Source organism: Ptychodera flava, chromosome 10 (genome assembly GCF_041260155.1).
Source record: "Ptychodera flava strain L36383 chromosome 10, AS_Pfla_20210202, whole genome shotgun sequence".
In the NCBI taxonomy this organism is placed as follows: domain Eukaryota; kingdom Metazoa; phylum Hemichordata; class Enteropneusta; family Ptychoderidae; genus Ptychodera; species Ptychodera flava.
Window position 1 is genome coordinate 43,462,586 of NC_091937.1, and position 24,247 is coordinate 43,486,832.

General features: G+C 38.3%; 1 protein-coding gene across 1 annotated transcript; it reads right to left on the reverse strand.

The window, feature by feature from the left end:
* Positions 1-16,788: 16,788 nt before the first annotated feature.
* Positions 16,789-22,322, reverse strand: LOC139142899 (uncharacterized). The gene is made up of 9 exons (XM_070713083.1): positions 22,234-22,322; positions 21,667-21,878; positions 20,521-20,675; positions 19,462-19,511; positions 18,697-18,792; positions 18,136-18,309; positions 17,609-17,748; positions 17,053-17,269; positions 16,789-16,828 (listed from the first exon to the last, which is right to left on the reverse strand). The coding sequence occupies exons 1-9, from the start codon at positions 22,289-22,291 to the stop codon at positions 16,800-16,802; spliced, it is 1,131 nt and encodes a 376-aa protein (XP_070569184.1). The 5' UTR covers positions 22,292-22,322; the 3' UTR covers positions 16,789-16,799.
* Positions 22,323-24,247: the final 1,925 nt, after the last annotated feature.

Genomic DNA, 24,247 nt, shown 5'->3' on the forward strand with positions numbered 1-24,247 from the left:
CGTAATGTTCCCACCTCGGCACTGATGAAACCTTTTCAAGTACGGTGCGGAGCACGACAGAGAAACCTACCCAACAGCTAAATGCTTCTGCGGTGAATGTCATGTATTTACATTGGTAATTCAGCAACGGGTGATATCGAGCTCGGCCATTTTGGAGAGTTGTGGTTATCCAGGGCACAGCACCTGGTTTGCGCCTTTTTGGTCAAAGGTTAGCGGTTTTCAAAACACCATTAAAATAGTCAATGTTGACGTTGGCAACCTCCCTCCAATTGAAGCATGCTTTTACATATTTTGAGAGCTCATACTGTAACAGCAGTCGAAGTCAGTAACGTGACCATATTTCAAATTTTAATAAAGGAATTAGGATATTATTCAAGACTGGACGTTTTCAGAATAAAACTTTTGTCTTGACGCGACTGTTAAAATGTATCATCGATATGGTGGTTACTTTATTTTGAGAGAGAGAGAGAGAGAGAGAGAGAGAGAGAGAGAGAGAGAGAGAGAGAGACTCTCTGATAGGAAAGATTTGATTTCGCTCTTCATGGTATCAACCACAAATAGGGGTGTGTGTTGAAGTCACACAGGAAGAAGGGAAACAGTTTGTCGATGACAAGTACATCGTGTTTTGGTGTGTACAAAATATTTGCTAATTCTTCTGTCAATATTTTGCATGACCTTGTCCCAGGAATTGATCTCGAACAATGGCACAATCGCTTATCTACCCGCGGTTTCTGTTTCTCACATACTCTACCTTGACCATGAGTCATGCATTCAGCTTACCGGGCCGCGTTACATACAGGTACATGCCACAGTTAGTTAGAACTTGAGGCGAAGAAAGGGCATGAGCGCCACCATAATTTTATCTGTGCAATGCAGAACGAATGAAGTCAGAGTTCAGCATGAGCCACAAATGTTACTTATGACGTTATGATCGAGGTATGCGTGCCAGTAACTTCTGGCTAGGGTCTGTGGTAGAGGGAGCAATAGCCATTTCAAGATCGTTCCGTAGTTAAATCATAGATTAAGCAATATTGCGAGTTAATTTTCATGTCTTAATTAGAATGAGTTTTCTCCCGCAACATTTGTTTTTGAATACTGTCACAATTATGTCTTGCAACGGTTTCGTGAGCTCTCAACCCACACTAAAACACAACCCACCTAGTTTTGCCTATAATTCTTGAGGAACGAAGTACATCAACCTTAATAAGTTAAACGTTGTGTGTGGACTTTCAACCCGTACGATCGGAGTTACCGAGATTCAAGGCTGTGCTACATCCATGTTCAGGAGCTGTTGGTCTATACATGCTATTATGTATCCGTCAGCTCTATCATGATAAAACGCGTCTTATGTACAGATATTTGGACTCAAAAGTGAAAGACTTAAACTTAAACTTGCTCAAACTTTCCTTGATGAATCATTCGACCATTCTCTTTCAAAATCAATAATAAAAATCGGGGGTCACCGTGCAAATTTTGGTACGAGAGAAACGAATAACCCAAGATTTACCGATATTGAAAATTCAAAGTGGCCGCCATCCCTGTGTTAACTCTATGGAGAACGAAAAACTAAGCCGGTAAAAAGTTTTCTTTCACCCCAACCTTTAAAATGAACACCACAAGTGGGGCTCATTTTGAAGATCTTGGAGTAGGAAGCTTTCATCGTCCCATCTTTGTGGAAATCTAAACCTTAATTTTCTCCCGTAGACTTAACACAATGGTGGTAGCCATTTTGAATTTCAATGGTCTGTTATTGTTTCCCTATTACCGAATTTTGCGCAGTGACCCCGAGAGCCAACGGGTTAAATTGTAATTACAGACAGTATTTTACTAATAATTCGAGGCGTGAACTATCTAAATTTTGGTCACTGGTTGTTAAGTTTTGAGCAGGCCTACTTGCTCAAGATATAATTTATGTTTACAATCAACGAATCATATCACAGGTTAACTTTTCAGGTATTCAGCGCCCGCAACCACGGGGAGTTCAAAAGATTGAAATAGAAATACATGTAGGCCTAATCGGGCGTTTGTCTGAGTAATTGCAATTACAGTCCACCATTTCCTGAAAGAAAACCGAAGTAACTTAAGAGTTTATACGGCCAGACCATAATAAAATTCAACTACAAAAGCAAAGCCGATAAATTAATCGACTATGTGATGTATTCAAGCCAGCTTTTATTATGTCGTTATATGCAAATTACATTTACACGGATTCTTGAATTATTTCAATAGGATGTGGTCAAGTATAATCAAAGATACTGCTACAGTTTTGGCCAAAATACACGGCCAGATGCACTCAAATTTGCAAAGTAAACATTCCAATGCCGAGGCCAAAGAGGTATCGCTCTGATGTTAATCTTTAGATAGGCGATTAATCGCTATCGGAGCTACAAGAAAATAAATCAAATTCTGATGAAATTTCCGATTTAATAAATTGGCAAGAAGTAATTCAAAGCTACGTCAGAGTTTTCAGGAAGTTACGTCATCATGCAATGTACGCTGGGAGTATTCCAGTCCAATCCGATTTATTCTCACAACACAAAGAAAAATGCGAACTACACACAAGCGATACTTCCCATGTGACCTGAAACAGGATGGAATGATGTCATTTGATTGCTATCGTGCGATTTCACGTCCGATTAGACTTTCAGATGCAGACAGGCTGAGGATACTTTGGCAGTTTGTTGATAGTCACTAGAACAAAGTACATCACAATTTCAGGAATTACGACCGACATTTCTCAATCAAATCTTGGAAAAGCGACATTCTCATCGTGTCGGTATTCTTAGTTTACGTTTGACAGTGTTTACATCCTTGTAGAATTGTCTTTTGTCAGTGTCAGGCTGAAGCCTATACAAAGGTACGCCAACATGTTTTTTTATTCAAACGGAGGAAGATAGACGGTATCTTTGGAGTAACGTCGCCATCGTGGCCTACCGTGTTTTTCTTCTGCCTTGCGACACAAGGCGTAGTATCGCCCGTCCATTTCATCTTGCGCAAAGCATCATTGAACCATGGAACGAGGTTGTCCTTGCGGGTCATGCCGTGAAATTCATTGTCCCTACCACATTTCACCGGTTTTCCTAGCATGTCGAACCCGCGAAGGAATGGCATTTTCCGGAACGTCATAGGCATTGCAAACCCAGCATCGACCTGAAAGTATATGACGTTATCCATCGTTGTCAATTAAATTTACTGACAATAACAATTTAAAACCATCATGAAAAAGAGAACGAAATGGCGGCGTCGTTACACATCTATAACTCTTTATAGTTCTTAATAGTAGAATACAACGTATGAAGACTTTCTTATCGAGTATGATGTAATGGTTTTGGCAAACGAGAATGATTTCTTCGGATTTACTTTGAACAAAACTTGCGTCGTAGATATACCGAATTTGAACCAACGGCTTCCTCGTCATTATTGCACTACTCACATAATTTAGCCCTGGTCCAACAGAAAATATCACAGCTTGAAAATGACGATGCACGATATTGTTTAGATATCATTACCTGGCCACTCGCAATGATAGTGTACATCTCCTCGGCTGTGACATATATAACTTGGGTGACTGGATCCAAAGTATCCGTACCGATGACATCCTCAGCACTCTGTAAGCACTGCAAATCGCTTACCACACCATCGAAGAAGGCTAAGGCAAACATGTAGACAACCAGGGGAAGTGAGATGTGATTGTACGACAATCTACAATAAACCATGGGAATGTTATACAGGTCTGTCATCTACCGGCCGTCTACCGGTATGAAAACATAACTTGTGCACATAACACAGATTAATGGGTGATGGATGGATGGCTTGGTGGATGGATGGATTGAAAAGAAGATAGATAGATAGATAGATAGATAGATAGATAGATAGATAGATAGATAGATAGATAGATAGATAGATAGGTTACATTACATTGCTCTGAAAAAATCACGACTCACCTATTTTCTTGCCGACTATGTTACCAGGGTCAAAGTTGTCAGGATTACCCTTTCTAACGAAAAAGTGTGCTGAACTGTCGTACATCCAATATGGGTCTGTAAACGACACAGACAGTTGACGTTCTGGAGTTTTATACCACGATAAACACACGTCAAAATATCCCGCCAGCAGTCCTGCAAATACACACATTTTTCATTGTTGTTGGAATTCTGGTTCAGCAGCAAAGTTTTACATTGCGTTCGGCAATTTCAAGCACTGCGATAATGATAGTACATCAAAATTGTTATCATAGTCTTTAATCATCATTATCACCACCACCACCACCACCACCACCAACATCGTCGTCATCGTCGTCATCATCATCATCATCATCATCATCATCATCATCATCGTCATCATCATCATCAACATCGTCGTCATCATCATCATCATCATGTATTTTCGTAATCATGACTGGCACCATTATAACCACTGTCAGTCTCATTGTCATTGATGTCATCGACTATCATCAAAGTTGTCGTCATTAAAACATAGTCGCAGTTGTAATTGTCACTGTCATCATCCATTACATCACCAACGGGTAGGCTTCTACCGTACATTCAATAAGAGAGCCATACCGACTCCTACCCGTGTGTGATCTCCATGCTGGTGGGACACACACTGGTAGTCAGGAGCATACTGGTAAGTACACTTCTTCCCGGCTTCTTCACAAACTGTAACAGAAAGATGTGCAAAACTTTGAGGGACAAATGTGTGCATTTGATTTATATTTGGCGTAAGAGGTCGCATGAGTTATTATGGTTTATTCAACTTTCACGGATGTGCGCCCAAGGGACATCCTAAACGAAGAAATTATTCGTGGTACAAGTTAGTGAAATTGATTCCAATCAGTTGTCCATCATATGTTGGACCTTTTGTAGCTTTGCTTTGAAAGTCAACTCTTTTCATTGCTGAGCAAACGCTATACGCTATACTATTTCATCTTAGGCTGAAATCACTAACACTGTTTCAAACGCTTTGGAAATCACAGAAATGTTCTTAAGATTGCAACATCTCTTGAACTCAACTCGTCTTAGGGTTGCACCGTTTGATATATGGAAGTAGGCGTCTGAAAGATTGACAAGGTAGCATTATATTTTACCTGATCAATTGTACACAAATTTTTCCACTCTGCCATCTTTTTTATGTCAAGCCTTCTCTTGCAGATTTTTATTTTCATTGACATTTGCTGGGAATATTTTTCCCGAAAATCTTCCAGATCCCCCCGATATCTTATAATTTACTCACTTTTAGTCTTGTAATAATGCAAATGTAATCACCATTATTACTCAAGAGTAAGCCAATCTGAAAGTAAATTTGCAAATTTATACCTTGAGTCCCTGATAGCAAGATCCTTTATTCTATAGTATTATATGAAGTAAGGTAGCATTTTTTAATCACCTGCATTAAGCAAATCTGGCAGAAAGCCTTGCATTGTGCCATTCTCCCCTCTGTGAAGAAAAATATATCGTTATAGTTTAGAAAAATGTAAAAATCAACTCGTATATGTTACTCAATTATTTTGAGAACATTCTTGACATTGTTTACTTTAATTATTATTATTATTATTATTATTATACTTTATTGTCCTAAAAAGAGTAATCACCTTACAGCTCAGAGGATAGAAATAACAAATAGACAGACATAAAAACACAGAATATGTCAGCAAACACACGAAAAATACACGAAAAACAATTGAAAGTTATTGATTACAGAATGACTCTGAGGTGACTATTGTCACGTGACTTTGAGGTGAAATAAGTAAAAGAATTAAAGCTGCAAGCAGCGTTGGCGGGCCCCAAGCGGTTAACATGGTTAAAGTTCTTGCAGTAATGATATTATGTGCAAAATTGGAACTTGAAAAAGTAGGATTTTGGACATCACCTCTTAGTTACAGTACATTTCACCTGGAATTGCATGTTTTACGGAAAATCCAATATGGCGGCCAAAGTACTTCACCGATCCAATTGCCTATCAGGAACTTCAAAGTGCTCAAACTAAGAAATTATGAGTAAATGTCATTTTATTCGGTGTGTTGGTTCTGGAGAAGAAGATTTTTAAGATTAAATTGCGAATTTCGCAAAATCCAATATGGCGGCCAAACCACGTGACCCATCTAAATGTCTTTCCCAAACTTGAAAGAAATCACTCGAAGGATGACACTAGTAAAATTTCAGATCAATCGGTGATCTATTCTGGAGAAGAAGATATTTAAAGATTAAATTGCTATTTTTTGAAAATACAACATGGCGGCCAAATAACGTGACCGATCTAAATGTCATTTGCAAACTTAAAAAGAATCACTCTAAGGATGACATGTGTAACATTTCAGCCTAATCAGTGTTTTGGTTCTGGAGAAGAAGATTTTTGAAGATTAAATTGCGATTTTTGCAAAATCCAAGATGGCGGCCAAATCACGTGACCGATCCAAACGCCTTTCGCAAACTTGAAAGAGAACACTTTAAGGATGACATGAGCAAAATTTCAGCTCAATCGGTGTGTTGGTTCTGGAGAAGAAGATTTTTAAAGATTAAAATGGTATTTTTCGAAAATCCAATATGGCGGCCAAGGTCACGTGACCGCACGCGATTTTATTTGCCAATTCTTAAGACCTTAGGTCATGCTTGCTATATAAAAAAATTCAAACTGACTAGACCCCTAGGTCAGCAGAAAAGGCATTTTTAGGTTTTCGGAAAATCCAATATGGCCGCCAGGTCACATGACCAATCAAAATTTTAAGGATAATATGCACGAGAACCCATAAGTAGCTATTAGCACTGCAAGTTTGAGAAGTTTCTGTCATGCGGTTTCTGAGATCAAGAGTGACAAAAAAAGGGACAGTAGAAGAAGAAGATGAGGAAGAAGAAGAATATTGAACTCCAGTAAAACCAATAGGGGCCCAGCCGGTAGGCTTGGGCCCCTAATAACACCTTAAAATCAAATGTGAATACGGCTGAAGCAGCTGTACAATTTTAACCAAAAATGCAGGAAAAGGTGTAGAATATCTAGAAGTTTGCAAAGGAAAATTTTGTTACTATTTGAACATCATCAGGTTAACACTTCAACGCACATAGTTAAATAGTAAGCAATGGTGCACAGTAAGAAATAGGATGGGTAGTTTCACAACAATGTTGCTTCGGAAGAAAACGTAAAACTTTGGCCAAAAACCATCATTGCAAATTTCGTCTTCATTTCAAGATCTCTGAATGACGTGAACTCTATGCAGGGACACACATATTCTGATTGGAGACTAGATTTGTAAGAAACCAGCTAATGATTTCATTAAAATAATGTCTTTTCCAAACTTGTGGGAAATTTGCCTCCAAAATATACATTTTCAAACTTTAAAATCATTTTTTGCCATGCCTACATATCACACCTTATGTCGTATTGCTGTCGAGTAGTTTACGAACACATTTTTCAAAAGTCTCTGACAAAAACCGAAGATTATAGTATACAAATGCAGCTACAAGCATGAAGAACTGATGGAAAGGTTTGTATAAGCGTTTATTTTCATCTCAAGAGATTAATAATAAAATTTGATTATCCATATTTTAGTTTTCTGCATTAACTTAAAAAATTTTCTGGCGTTAATTTTCATCTACAGTGATTAATGAAGTTTGAACATCCATATTTTATTTTTTTTCCCCTTCATTTACCTGTACAAACTCTTATTCAATAGCATTTTAGTTTGTTAACATGGCATATGATCTCTTTCACTGTTTGAAACGATCGTAAAATTCGAATATTGTAATTTTGTAGGATTTCTGCTTCAGTTTTGATCATAACATCCGCGAAACCACCCATCGATTGCTTTTAAATTTTACCGAATCATGCTCAGACATGGTTGTTGTTGTGGAAATTATCTATGAATTTAACCAGAATAGTAGTTCATTATTTTTTGTAAACGAGAGGAAAAGAATGGTAACGTTCATAATCTAGGTTGAAGACTTAATGTTATCTGACATACGTGTACTCAAGTGCACATTCACACAGGAAATATGTCGCGAATTTGTAAACTCTAGAGTCTTCCTTCATGGCGAGGGCTCCCTCTATGATTTTCTTCCCCAGCTGTGCTCCAAGTAAACGAAACAGTACCAGGTTACGTGGTGTGTTATCGTTTTGCTGTGGAAAGAGAAATAGCGAAAGGACAACTGCCAAACAAGTCTGAGAGCCTATTGTTCAGATAACGTACAACGAACATCGCTATGTCGTTGTGAAGTCTCCCCTTATTTAGTTTACTGTACATTAAAAAACACTTATAAATGGGAGTGTTGGGTGGGCATTTAATTCGAAGACACATCTTACAATAACATTTATATTCGGAGTAGTGAGCCTTTTTAACGAAAGTTGGTATTTCACAAGTGATCCCCTATCTAACATATATAAAGAAATTGTGTCTGGTTCTGGTCACTGCGCGGAACGACGCTTAAAAACGCTGTGTGTTGCCATACTTTTTATGGTTTTACTGCCTTACGATCCATGATAGATGTATTGGTTTATTTTTAACGCTTTTGATGTCAAGACGGAAATATCGTTGTTGCCTGCTAACTAGATGCAAAATACCCTGCAAATGGTTTATGAAATCCTTATGAACTGTTTTTAGTTTGTTTCCAACACGCATCTCTTATTTACCCGCTCTGTATACTGTGACATCATTGCACGCATCACGGGCAGATGAATCCTAGGTGACATCAAGGCAAGTGCCAAAGGGCCAGGTAAATCTGCCGGACCTTGGAGGTCATTTGTGAGTTGTCTTATCACAAATTCTTTGTTCTGCAGGACTCCACCGAACACACCTTCTAGCGGAGTACCAGGGCCATCAAAGAGACTTGACGCATCGATATCTGAGACTATAGGGAGACGAAACATAAACGTCACAAATTATTCACCGTGTCTTTGAGGTCTGGATTCAGAGTTATTCGTTTATCCATCATCAAATGCGAGAAGAATCCTATGAAACGATTCTAGATTAACTTAATAAGTGGAAGAATATGAAATATTGTCGTCTTCTGTGGTTAATGTATGAGTGACCGTCTCAGTCAATCATGCGCAGATATTTTCCTTTTCCAATTATTTAGAAAACATCAAATTGATATATTTAAAACGACAGAAGACAGAAACGACCTTAGTGGGCAGGTTAACCTCAGCCTAAACGATACTGGCACCAATGCATATCGTACACTTATTTTGCCCACAGCTGGCATACAGTACGTAAAGAACTATACAATTACAATCACTTCCTCAGCAGTTACTGTAACGCATCAAAAAACAAAATCTCCAAAAACACTGTTGAAATTAGGAGTTTGATAAAAGATTGATACCATCGGAAATATGTGACCATGAGGTGTATGCACGTACCTTTGAAGGCACACACTAACACCAGTAAGACTAGACGCGCCATCGTAAACGTTTGAATTGGCCAGGATCGGAGCTGTTGTCCGGTCTACGGTCAATATGGAGTCATGACACATTGACCGGCAGACAAACTTTGTCTGTGATTGGCCAAAATGAAGTTTATCTTATTATGATTTACCTTTGTACCAATTAACGAACAGAGTCCAAAGGAGCTCGGAGAACGTAGTGATGTCACAATGACTCTGCGTTAGTTACTGAGCGATGCATGTACTTGTCATTTTTCAATTCCAAATGCTCGATCAGTCAAAAAGGAAGTATGCGTCCCGAAAGTGAACAACTCAAACATTATTGCTAAATCTTTCCCAAAGAAACTTTCAAGCATTCTTTTTCAAGATTAAAAACTGAAATCGGTGATCACTTTGCAAATTTTGGTACCAGAGAAATATAAAAGAAACCTGTTAGGCCAGATATAAAAAATTGATGGAAAATGCGTGGAGTTTGTGTTAAGAACTCATGAAAATAACGCAATACATTGCAAATAGTGAAAGAAGCAACTTCTTTTTCATATAATCTAAGGTACATACTTGAAACCTGATCTGATGTGATGCAAGAATTCGTTCGCTGCGTCCATTCCACACTGTTTAATGTTAAATTCACTCGAATATATTGTGCTACGTTTATATTCTGTCCTTTTCACATATATACTCACATATGTTTGGTGTACGAAAGGTGCTTTGCGCTATTTTTTAAGGAGATAAACCCACTATAAATGTATAAACAAACCGGCACGAAGGACGATGAATACGCCCATCAGATACAGTCAATAACAATAACAATATTATCACGGCTTTTCATTAAAAGTTATGCGTGTAAGCCTTTGCTTGGAAAATCTGTAGCTTAACCTCCGAGAATCGTGAGTGAAATCGCATGAATGGTAGTCACGATTTATAAGATTTCTTGATTATGGAATACGATTGTTTAACTTTTACTAAAATGAAACTTTGAGCAAATGTTACAACGTCTTTGATGATCAAACAAAGTTGCTGTGGTAGCCGATTTAAATTTTCTGTGCCATAAATTGAAAGGAAACAGTAGCAAATAGAGATAATATACCTGAGTTTGTCCAAGTAACTCAGTGCAGTGCAGTTTTAAGTGTTGACATCGTTCAGATCACGGACAAGACGAAGTATTTCACAGTCCACGTGGGATCTGGCTAGTTTTATTCCACCAAGAAGGATACGTATTTTAAGAAAATGTGTTTGTCATCATGCCATTCATTACTGACTTCAATGGGACCCTTGTGCACTTTTAGAAGCTGCTGACAAGACAATCCCAAAAGGTTTCGGCGCAACCAAACACGTTGTTCCAGGGTGGAATGATTTAGTTAAACAGCATCATGAAAAAGCTCGTACAGATTTTATTTTATGGAAGGATAATGGCTCTCCAAAATATGTTCCTTTTTTTATTTTAAACGGCAGCTAGCATATTGTAAACGAATCGAGAATGAGCTTCGTGCAAATGCTTTAGCTCAAAGTTTAGACAACAACTCAACAGCCTACTGGAAAGAAATAGCCAAACGTAAAGGTAAACCACCTACACCGTCATCTGTTGATGGTTGTCATGGAGATGATGAGGTTGTGAAAATGTGGAAGCACCTGAGACTATTCTGACAAATACTGGTACAGATTGTACACCTGCCTTTCCCAATATTCAGTTCTCTGAAGACATGATTGTGCATCACAGTGAAATTTCTGAATTAATTAGTGATCTTAAAACAGGTGCCTCCTCTGGTATGGATGGAGTTACAGCGGAACACCTGAAGTATGCATCTTCAAAGGTTTGCGTCTTATTAGCACTTTGCTTCTCTGCCATGTTAATTCATGGAATCGTACGAAACATGTCATGACTACTGTTTTGGTTCCCATTCCTAAACACAGGGGAGGGGACATTTGTGATAAGTCAAATTATCGACCTATTGCTGTTGCGACAACTTTATTCTAAAATTCTTGAAGAGTTTGGTTGCACCGCTGTACGGATTCTCTCGTAACCACCGAAATCAGTTCGGTTTCAAGCCTAATCATAGTACAGACATGTCAATTTTTATCTTGAAAGAGACTCTCAACTATTACAAAAATCATAATACCCCTGTGTTTGTTACTTTCATGGACGCCTCTAAAGCCTTTGATTACGTTAGACATGACATTTTATTTGAAAAACTATCAACTAGAGGCGTACACCCATATCTGATTAGATTACTGTCATACCTTTATAGATATCAGGACTTTGTTATCAGATGGAATGGGTGCCTTTCTGAACCATTCCATTCAATAAACGGGGTTAAACAGGGAGGCATTACATCGCCGATACTCTTCACTGTTTATTTAGATAATCTTAGCAAATCACTTGCTTCTCTACCGTATGGTTGTCTCATTGGTGACTTTAAGATCAATCATCTGATATAATCAGATAACCTTGTTATTTTTTCCACCAGTTCTTACGGGCAGCAAATGTTATTAAACGCTTGTGTTCATTATGGCAAAGAATGCCAAATACTCTTTAATGAGAAAAAAAACTGTATGTATGTTAATACAACTGGATGTAAGAAAGCTGCAACAAGCTCCGATATATTTGAATAATAGAATGCTTAACTGTGTTTATGTGTATAAGTACCTTGGACACTTTATAACTTCTGACCTAAAGGATGACGATGACATCCGAGACATTTTATGCGAGAGGCAATGCACTTATTCGAGATTTTAAATTTGCATCGATTTCTGTTACAAACCACCTGTTTACTGTTTTCTGTGATGTCCCTTATTGTCTTTTTAATATCATCTTTGGTCTAATTTTTCTGTTGAATCTTTTTAAGACAATGAGAAAGTTTTTTATCAGGTTTATCGTAAATTGACAGGTTTCACATACAATCATGTGCAAAGTAACAGCCTTTGTTTGTTAACTTATCGATTTTAACATTTGACGAAATGTTTAGAAAAAAGTCAGTGGGTTTTCTCAGTAGACTGCATATCTCTGATAACCCCCTTATTTCAGCAGTTCTGAATTTTTCCATTTTCATATATAGTAAATTATGGAAAAACTGGTGTAATTGGATTTTTTAACTTCATTTCTATTATTTACTTTTTATTTATCTGTTTTTATATATGGGTAATTATATCTGAAGTCAACAATAACAAGGCAGTATTGCTGAAGGCAATGAGTACTTGGGCCGAGATAGAGTAATTTTGAGGACAATATATACTACTATTCAAATATGGTCTTGAATTTCCTCCTGTCAATTAGGCATTTGATTAACTGGTTATTAAACGAAGCAATCGCATGACAACGGCAAAATATGTCTAGCAACTTTTGTGGAGTTTGAGGCAGGGGTTCTTTATTTATAGTGAAATTGCTTAAACTCCTTAAATATTCAATTACAGCAAATTTCTTTTGTTCTCGATGGTAGATGTCTAATATTTAGATGGGCATATTTAGATTTCTACCCTATAGTTATCCCTATATACCAATCGGACATCCAGCTCTATTGGCTTGCTCAGAATAGATATGCACATAATTAATGAGGTACAATATGTGGTGTCATAAGGTGTCCATCATACCAAATATGAAGGGTGTAGCACTTGTGGTTACTGAGTTGTGGACAAATATATATATTTGAGGTCAAAGGTCATTGAGGTCACGTGACATTTTGTCAAAATAATTGTATTGCTAAGTTATTCCTATATACCAAAAATCAGACCTCTAGCTCTATTGGCTCGCTCAAATTAGATATGCGCATAATTAATAAGGTACAATATGTGGTGTCGTATAGGTGTCTTATCACATACCAAATATGAAGGATGTAGCACTTGTGGTTACTGAGTTGTGGACAAATATGTATATTTGAGGTCAAAGGTCATTGAGGTCACGTGACGTTTTGTCAAACAAATTATATTGTTAATTATCCTATATACCACAAATCAGACCTCTAGCTCTATTGGCTCGCTCAAAATTAGATATGCGCATAATTAATGAGGTACAATATGTGGCGTCATAAGGTGTCCCATCATACCAAATATGAAAGGCTTAGCACTTGTGGTTACTGAGTTATGGACAATAATGTATATTTGAGGTCAAAGGTCACCAAGGTCACATGATATTTTGTCAAAATGTCTGAGATATCTGCGTGAACCGATGGACTCACTGATGGACTCACGGACGGATATGACCCAATCTATAAGCCCCCTGGACTTTATCCATGGGGACAAAAAACTGTGTCACTGCATCCTTTAGGCAATATGAATACGATGAGAAACTAAATTTTTATTTTTCTTGGCCTTATACATGAAAGTCTATGGAGAACTGCCTTATACATGGAGTCTATGGAGGTGTAAACTAAAAAGTCCTCTAACACGGCCAAATTCGATCGCATTGTGAAACAAATCGACGTGCATCTGTATGGGGTTGGGTACTATTCTTGTGCAAAGTTTGAAAGAAATTGACCAGGGCATGTCTGAGATATCTGCGTGAACGGACAGACGGACGGACTGACATGACCAAACCTATAACTCCCCCAGGACTTCGTCCGTGGGCACTAAAAACAACGCAACAGTTATTACAGCTACACCGGCGGTAGGTTCATATCCAGAGCCCCGTACGGTCTGCCGACCGTCGCTTGAAAACAATCTCATAACCTGGCCATATGGGCAACTGTGTATGGCAGCTGGATGCTTGACTTCCCGGAGAAGGCGAGCTGTCACGTTCAAGCTCAGGATTATTTGTCGATCAAATTTCAGTAAATTTACCTTACCTAGATGAAATTTTGTCTATAGCTGAAATTTCGCCGAAGTTTGACAAAATTGCATCGATCTTTCAGGTTCATATCCGACATTTTTGAGTTTTGAGTGCAGACAGAAATAAGTTTTGAGGCAACATGGCTGCGACCCCATGTTGACCCTAAACCCTGCGTACGATGCTATGTGCTACAGCTAACACACAGCATCGTACGCAGGGCTAGCGAGAGAGTTGCCGACATCGACGGTTATTTACGAGAAGTGAATAAAAGACTGTCATTTTTGGAAGCGATCGAGTAGCTGAGGTAGGCTGGGATACGACTTGGGCCCAAGAACGCTGAATTTCGGCAGTAATTTGGCTTTTTACGTCAAATCCCAAAATGGATTTGAAGTCACCGACCCTACGTACGCGTACGGGTCTTTGCAGGGCTGTGGTGAGCGGGGCGATTAGCTGTAGTGGAACACACAGCATCGTACGCAGAGCTAGTTGACCCCAAGTGAAAATGTGTTCGCGATCAAATCTTCCTATATTTTTTTCAGAATTTTCGACAAAATCATTGCTTCTTACATCTTTTGTAAAATATAAAATACTAAAATAAAAATGCGATGTGCCATGTCTCCAGATTTCTAAAATATCGTTCGTTGACCGTTCGACGGAATACTCATTTCGCAAACTTGTGACGCAGTTGAAATTCAATACTGACCGCCAAATAATCTTAATGAGACGAGATCATTCTAGACATCCTCCAAATTATCCAACCATTCGCGTTAGAGTTCAGCTCGCTTAGAGGATCATAACATTCTTCGGCCTTCGTTTAGATCGACCCTAATCTCTCCCATTCAGGAAATAAATACACAAGCTACCTTGACAAAATTCGTGCACCATCCAGGACCCAGGACCAAACACACTACAAATCTGTCTTGACGTCATCATCTCCTTACAGGGTAATCGGCATACCGTATTTTTTAGCAAAGGAGACACAGAATACGTCGGAGTATTCAGTTTCAAAACGTATTACATTGTGTGATGTTGTCAAAAAAAGGTAATGTTACTGCAGTGGTATAAATTACAAACACAAAAGTTCAAATCAGTTTATTTTGGACTGGCTTTACCCAACATTTCATATTGTTTCTTATGCCAGATTTGACCACGTGCTTACTGGCGACCCCATTACATGCAAATTTTGTGTCAAATGGTGTGTTCTCCTGGAAAAACAAACGTACGATTTTATATGAAGGAGGCGAAATTTGCCCTCAAAACTCGAAACCACCCCTTTATGGGGTGTACCTAGCTATTTTGAACGAGCTTCTCGAATCTGCAGCTCTATTTCAAATGATGGTCTGGTTTTCTCAGCTCAAGGATAAGTGTTCTCCATCGCTGTGGGCATTACTATTCTCAACTGGGGGTACAGTTTCCAGTCGTAATGTTTTTCATTGTGTCCGGGATATAAAACCTTTCCTTTTCACAATTTTACTTCGATTAACACTAGTCCACATCTTGTCAGCGATTAACATGTTTCAAGTTTAAATGTTAATTCTGGTCTCGAGCCCTCTTGTTCGACCAAACTGAAATTACCCCTCCCACTTTGGCTCGTCCAGTGGGTGTAGCAAGGGTCGTGCCATCGCCTAGGAAACGGAGGGTGCATTAATTGTTGCATTTCGATGCACATTTTGATTATATTCAGAAGATTTTGTGGCAAAAACTCAGATAGAGAAGCATTAATATTCACATCTCACTTATTCAAGACTGGCTGAGAGCAGCACTTCCATTCAGTTAACATCATTACGCCATTTATTATGCCAAGAAAGATGAAGCCAAGACATTTTGCCCTCCCTGGTCTCAGCCAGAAATGGTTATACCTTACAGAGTTTTTTCCCACGGAATGAAAACAAATGTACTTGGGCTGAGGCCCAAGTACAATAATAATAAGCACATATTCTATTGCTGGCAATGCTTATTTACGTCTGGTTTAGTTCATCTAGCTCAGATCTATTTATCTGTCATTTTAGGAAAAAGACAGATCATATGTACCGGAATTCAGGCTTGAATAGAGCCGTCATCTTATGCAGTTCCTTGGATGAACGAGCTTTGGTTTTTCATGAACGTTTATAAAAATTTAAAACAGAATCTTAAATAGTCGGTCTTGCATTACGTCTCATTTGAACTGACTATGTGTATACTGTTAGTCCTTGTCTTATCGAGGCAGCCAACTTGCTTGGAGATAGCGCCAATAACTGAGATGCGACTAAAGATGGAGGCAAGGAGAGTAATCTGATGCCAACAGCAGCTTTAATTATTAATAATTTGCTTACAATGAAATAAAACAGCAAAAGATTATAAAATATATTGCGTGATGAAATATATTAAAACTGATCGCCAAACTTTACACAATGTGATTTTATCGATGTCGAATGTCCATATAGTTACACATAAAATTCAAGATGAAAGGTACTCTTAGATTGTCAAAGAAAGTCAAAACTCCGAAAAACAATATCGAATTAAAAATGACACATGTAACTCAACGACTTAAAGCATTTAAAGATAGGCGGAATTTGTTCCTGAATTCACAGCGATATCAAAGTGACGTAAACGCAATGACGTAATTGTGTACGATACGAATCTTGCGGTCCGACCAATCTTCTTCAAACTTTCTTAGGAGGGAGACGAACGAACTACACGCAGTCGATACTCCCCTTGTGACCTGCAATATGACAGAAAAGGAGCTAAATTACTTGATTGATGGCGTGATATAAATGAACGAAGAGATATTAGAGAAGCTGAAAGTACCAAGTCGGGGAGATATTGAGATATTGCAGGGAGTTGTGGAATGGACATATTGACACGTATGTTATGTGATGAACCATGGTTTCATTTTGTAATATATCACTCGCATCCACAGTATGCACAATTAATGTCCCGGCTCACCGTGTTTTTTCTCTGCATCACGACACAAGCCATAGTACCGTCCGTCTTCTTTCATCTTGCGCAATGCATCATTGAACCACGGTACGAGGTTGTCCTTCCGGGTTATTCCGTGAAGTTCACTGCCCTTGCTGCACTTCAAGGGTTTACCAAGCTGGTCGAATTCATGAGAGAACGGTACGTCGCTAAATGATACTCTCAGTACAAACGCGGCATCGATCTAAAAATGAATAACGGCATGACGAACACGTTATCAAGAAAAGCTATAAAGAAACTGCGAAAGGCTTTGACGACAAACCAATAACACTACACAAATAGCTGGAATAGTTAACTGCTTTCACGTCATCAATAAAAAATAATCACTTCCCATAATACATAGCGGCAGGTGCATATCGTATTTTATTGTAACCTACTTAAAATTAAATCAGGGGTGCAGCGAAAGTATTCACGGATTTTTTCGAATTACTAACATTATTATGTTGCCATTGACTATCAGTTTCCCTGTTTTGTTTACACTTCAATTATTATTTGACGTAGGCTACTGTCTTATTATCATTACCTGATCATTCCTCAAGAGCGTATATATCTCATCTTCCACGACATAATGCTCTTTGATGCCTTGACGTTCAGCGTCAATAGCCGTCATATTATTTCCTTTTAATAAACACGGAAAGTCACTTGCTATGCCATCAATGAAACCTGACATGAAAGTTCAAAAAGGAAAAGAAATTTGAGCGAAAGGAAAAAAACTGGTTTCTTTACTGGTTTTGTTCTATATCAAGTACAAACCCGTTACAAACTCGAATATTTGTACGCTGCAATACAAAAACCCTTAAATTGAGCATGATAAATGTTGTGAAACGGGCGATTAGCAACATGCATACACACACACGTACGTACATACATAGATACATACATACATACATACATACATACATACATACATACATACATACATACATACATACATACATACATACATACATACATACATACATACATATGGGCGGAAAGAAGGACAGACACACAGACAGCCACATAAACAGACAAACAGAAAGACAGAAAGATATTGATATGTGGCATCACCTATTGTCTTGCCCTCTATTTTTTCAGGATCGAAGTTGCCCGGGTTACCTCTTCTAACGTAGAAGTAAGCCGTATTATCAAAGACCCAGAAGGGGTCTGTATACGACACAGACAGTTGCCGTTCAGGAGTTTTGAACCAGGATAAACAGACGTCCAAATTCCTCCCTAGAAGTCCTGTCAACAAATTGAGCCATATGTTCACATTAGTTCACGTGTTAAAGGTGCAGGGAATAACCGTTCATATATTGAATATATTTTTCATGGAATGTTAATGAGTATACATCACTATTGAACAGGATCTTCAAACACCACCACCACCACCACCACCACCACCATCATCGTCATCAACATTATCATCATCACCAAGCCTCCCTACCACCAACATAATTATCAATATCATCATCATCGTCGTCATCATCATCATCATCATCATCATCAACAACAACAACAACAACAACAACAACAACAACAACAACAACAATAACATCATCATCATTATCGCCGTCATCAGTAATAAGGACAACCATGGCTGTCTCTTTGATTTCAACGTCAAAGCCATACCGACTCCTGCCCGCGTCAGCTCCCCGCTTTTGTGTGATAAACATTCACTGTAAGGAGCATATTGGTATGTGCATTTCTTCCCAGCTTCTTCACAGACTGAAATAGAAGTAAATCTCGAAAAAATAAAGCGGAACAACCGTGCCCTTTATCTTGGATACAATTTCAGTAAGTTGTCTACCCAAAGACAAAAACACTACGATCTGAACTTAAAGAGCCAACATTTAGCGTACACAGTGGCCGAGCGAGAGAAATCTTTACGTTTCTGATGCCAGAAACGATAAAAGTACGATAAATACATGCAAAACATGGTAGAAATGCTCCTTTGTCAATCACCGTATCAGTATGAGTAAAGCATAAATATCAAGTGAAAAAATTGCAAAGCATTTTCAAGACACGTTTTGTTTGTTTCTTTTATCTAAATTGACTGAAATTATACAGTTTGGTAGTGGTCATTATTCAGCCTGGGTCAGTCGAAACACGCTTCACTGAACTGCCACAGAGGTCCAATGTATAACAACACAATTTCTTTCGATGAAGGTTCCAAGGCTCTCTTAAGTGAAAGGTGAAGAGTTCAACAGTTCTTCCAGTGAAAACACGTTTGATAGAAAGAGTAGTCTGGTCACGTAGTAATGTAGACTGATTGAACAATTAATGCCAAATTACTGAAAAGGCGAAAAAAGCGTAAAATTCTAAGAAATGTATATGGCGAAACTATCAACTCAATCAGCTGATATTAAAATTTGTCGACGTAGCATTTTCTATTACCTGCGTGAAGTAAATCTGGCAAAAATCCGACCATTGCAGCATTCTCCCCTCTGTGAAGAAATTATATTTTGAACAAGAAAACTTTCAAAGTGAGGTTAGTTTCATCACGTTCATACTTATAGATGAAAGAATTCTGGCGAATATATGTCAATGAAATTTATGCGTAAGCTCTTATGTTATTTTCTTTGCTTTGGATACTTTCTGTCGCGCACAGTCAAAGTGAAATTCTGAGTGAGAGAACAGCTTTCACGAAACAAATGTAACAACTTTGCATATAACTGAATCGAGTACATCCTCATGATCTCAGACTATTTAACCATGAATTAGTTGTGATTCCCTAATGCGCTTGTTAAGGTAGAACGCGCCTTGGAGACAGGGCAGATATCCGGGCTTTCACATTTTATCAATGCTCTCTGATCTTCCACCTTTGCAGGCTCATTTTAAAGCTCTTGTTGAAAGAAAAGTTTCCCCCATCTTAGGTTTTTTTGAAAATCGAAAATTTTACTTTCCCCATAGAGTTAACACAGGGATGACAGCCATTTTGAATTTAAAATATCGGGAAATCATGGATAATTTGTCTCTCTAGTACCAAATTTTGCACGGTGACCCCTGACTTTTATTCTTGTATTGGAAAGAGAATGGTTGAAATTTTCATCGAGAAAAGTTTCAGCAAATGTTAAAGGCTTTCACTATCGAGGCGCATACTACCTTAAGAAAACTTTTGCAGTAAATGTTTCAAGGGTCGTTTTGCCTGATCTCTACCTGGTTTACAAGTACAATTAGGCCAAGCAGCATTCATATTTTAAAAATCTCAAAATTACCTGCTACCCAAGAACACCAACATGATGACGACAAACCTCCTACAAATGCCCAATGCGTCGATGATGTAATTTGTATTCTGTTGCGACATTATTGCTGAAGATCGTTAATGCTAAGGGTATGACAACCAATTCTTGTCACTTGGTTGAATCGGAGTGACTGAAATTCCCTGATTCTTGCACCAATGAACAGGGCATGACGCGATAATTCGGGTATGGAACTCAATACTTCATAACTTACAAGTACTCAAGAGCACAATCACAGTCGAAAAATGTCCCGAAATTGTAAACTCTTGAGTCTTCCTTCATGGCGAGGGCTCCCTCTATGATTTTCTTCCCCATCTGTTCTCCAAGTAGACGAAACAGTAGCAGATTACGCGGCGTGTCATCATCTTGCTGCTAAAAAGAACGGAGTGAAAGAACGACTGATTAACACGTTCTCAATTCGTTGTCTAATGACACATTATTTCTAGTTATTCGTGCCTATCAAAAGCTCCTACCCAAAGACAAAAAGATGTGTTGAAGTATTGCCATGCATAAAAAGATCATACTATCACACCGATATGTATATCTTCTGTTACTCAGAGGTGGTCATCAGGGAGACCAACCATCGGCCTACATTTTCATTGTTTTTTTAAAAGATTTTCTTAACTATTAAAAGAACAATATAGACACTTTAGATACATAATATAACTCAAAATGTAACTAAACAGCATTTTCCGACGATCTGACATGCTTTGCCAATCGTGATACTTCATGCATATAATGCCAGAAGACAAATCAGGACTAGATTAAAGCTCTGTGGCTTGGCAAGGGGAAAGAAGGGAATCAAATCGCTAACACGGACCATCAAAGTAGCTTGACTATAAGTCTCATTAACCCACAAACTTGACAATGCGCTTAAATGTGACCAAGCGCTTGATTTCAATAACTCGCCACATGGGTATTTTGTTCGGGATATTTCAAAGGCTGCAGCCATGGCATATAATGTAATCGTCGGGAAAAGATCCTCATGTTTCTGCCACACATTCTAGGCGCATGCGTTTACCATTCAACTATTTCTATTTGCGTGACATTCGCTCCCGCCTGCTGAACTGACGGAAATGTATTCGGCTGATGTGCAGCTGGCTCGAAGTTATATCTGATTGGTCAATTGTCACTATTTACAGCAACTTAGTGAGTCGGCTGTGTATAATTCAATGATAACGGTAAGATTCAGCCAACCAATTGGATAACAGTTTCCGAGACACTGCACATTAGCCCGAAACATTCGGCCGAATGTTGCCAATGCACTTGAATACTAAATGATACATAGTCTGTAGTTTAAGAAAGGTTTGAAATTTTTGAACCTATTAAAGTCCGATTTTAATCATAGCCTCTTCCTTACCTGCTCACTATATCGTGATAACATTGCACGCATCACTGGCAGAGGAACTCTCGCTGACCCCAGGGCTCGGATTACTGGACCCGGTACACCTGCACCTGTCGAAACTCGGAGTTTATTTGTGAGTTGTCTTAAAAGCGTCGCCCTGAGGATTTGCAGGCTACTGAACGCTCCATCTGGTTGACTGCTCAGACCGTCAAAGAACCCAAAGGCGCCTATGATAATGCGGATGGGAAAAGGTAGAGTTAAATTTCATGCGGAGATAAATACGTAGAAAATACACAAAACACTGTTTCCTTTTGAATTGTATAATTAAACAGGTTATAGCTCAATAGTTGTTTAGAATTTGACAGGAAATTCACCGTTTCGAATAACGAGATTGTGATCGTATATTTAACAAGGTCGTTTGGTCAACGCAAATCCAACCAATGCCAGTTTACTGTCAAATTGTGTGTCAAACACTTACCACATTGATAAATATTTTGAATTGAACCAAAACCTAATCGATTTCAAGAGTTGATTCGGCCCATCATCGGTATTAAGACACGAATAAACAATCTGCACACTTACCTTGAAAGGCAGTTACCAACAGCGGTACTACAAGGACAAGAACGGTCACACATAACATTGTCAGTGTTACAACGGCTTTGTTGTGTGGACTGAAGTCGTCGCCACAGAAAATACCGAAAGATGTGTTTGTCATCCTTATCATTGCGGTCAAAAGATAATCTCAGAAGGTTAGAGATAAAGTTTGACGGCGGCCCCCACTACAGGTAAACATTAACCTGTCGAAACACCTGACATCACTTCTTGGTCTTTTGGCCAGAGGTCCATATATCTTTCTTTCATGAATTTGACTTTGTTTGTGTACCGTCTATTTACTGTCTGTTCTGTGCTGTTTTGTGTGTTTGCGATTATCTGTCTACTATGCAACGGGCACACCTCATGTTTATTTCTACAGCGCCACGTTCTCTTCTCCTAACATAACAAAGAAATCCAAATTAGGCGAAACATGCTGATAAAAACCTTTCGGGTTCACAGTGTTGGGTGCTAAGCCCAAATTATCACTCAGATTAGTCAAGTTAGTGGTGATAATACCACTATGTTTGAGACAGAATATCGGTTTGTGTCGAATACATTAAAATATTCAAATTTATAATTTGACATCTCGTTTACACTACCCATACGCTTACAAAAAGGAGTTACTCTTATACTTTCAAAAGTGGACGGAAAGACTGCATTGTCAATACTAGAATTCAACACAACTCAGAGCGAAAGGTGACTGTCAAGCCAAAGGGTTCGTTTACAAGGCCAAAGTATCAACGGGAGTCAGTAAGGAGGTTAACTCGGCCTCACTCATAACACACTTCGCTAAAGACATGCAATCATTCAGTACCAAGAAGTAAGAGAACCACAATGAACTGTCAAAGTTCATTTGGTCTCTCAAGAACAAGGACCAGGTCTTTGATGTGTCATGGTCAATAATTGACAAAGCATCAATTTACTCTAACACATGCAAGGAATGTAATCTTTGTATATCAGAAAAGCTACACATTATCAATTATGACAAATGTACGCTGTTAACCAAACGCTCTGAGTTGGTTTCAAAATGTCGCTATACCAAAACAAATACTGTTTATCAAATTTTAATACCAGTTAGAAACACATCCAAGCCATATATATATATATATATATATATATATATATATATATATATATATATATACACACATACACACACACACACACATGAGAGTAACAACCTTCACAGTCTAAAACATGATAAAAAAGGATTTCCTTCGCAAATTGAAGTATATGAGTCAAATCAGGAATTTTTATATTTAACCTACTGCGAGTCTTCGTGAGCGTAAATGGGAATAACATACTCAGCGCTGATGGAAACTGCTGTTAACATTTGGTTTACTGTAAATAATTACGAAATCAGTTATAGATTACTTGTTCTTGAAAAGGCAGTTTTGCTGCATTCTTTGTGTTCAATACGTTGTTAGGAAAACTATTTCATTTATTGATGCGAGGTCTAAAATCATTTTCAGATCCTATCCTCACTGAAGAAAATAAAGACCATAATTAAAGGTATGCAAGAGCCACTCTCCATATGGGACTACCGGGTTGTCGTTGGTCACCATGACTCTTTGCTAATACCATTAACTCTGAGGCAGAATAGAATGCGCCTCCGTGATAGATATTTAGACTTTCAAGTTTTTACACAATAATGCTGTTGTGATGCTTCTGTAGACTGAAACATGTGGAGAAAGTCAAATTTTAACCGTCTTGCTTTTGTTGATATCGAAATTTGATTTCCTTAAAATATCCAGATTTGCACATACTGTTATTGTTTTACTTTTATTCTTGCTTATGGAATAGGGTAGTTAAACTTTTCCTAAAATGAAACTTCGAGCAAATGCTGCGACTCCTTTGATGTTGCTGTGTCAGCCGATGTAATTTGCTGTGTCATAAATTGAAAGGAAATGGGAGCAAATAAAAATGTACGTGCGTTTGTCTGAGCAAATCTGTACAGTGCAGTCCTTAATGTTAACATCGCTCAGATCAATGACAAGACGAA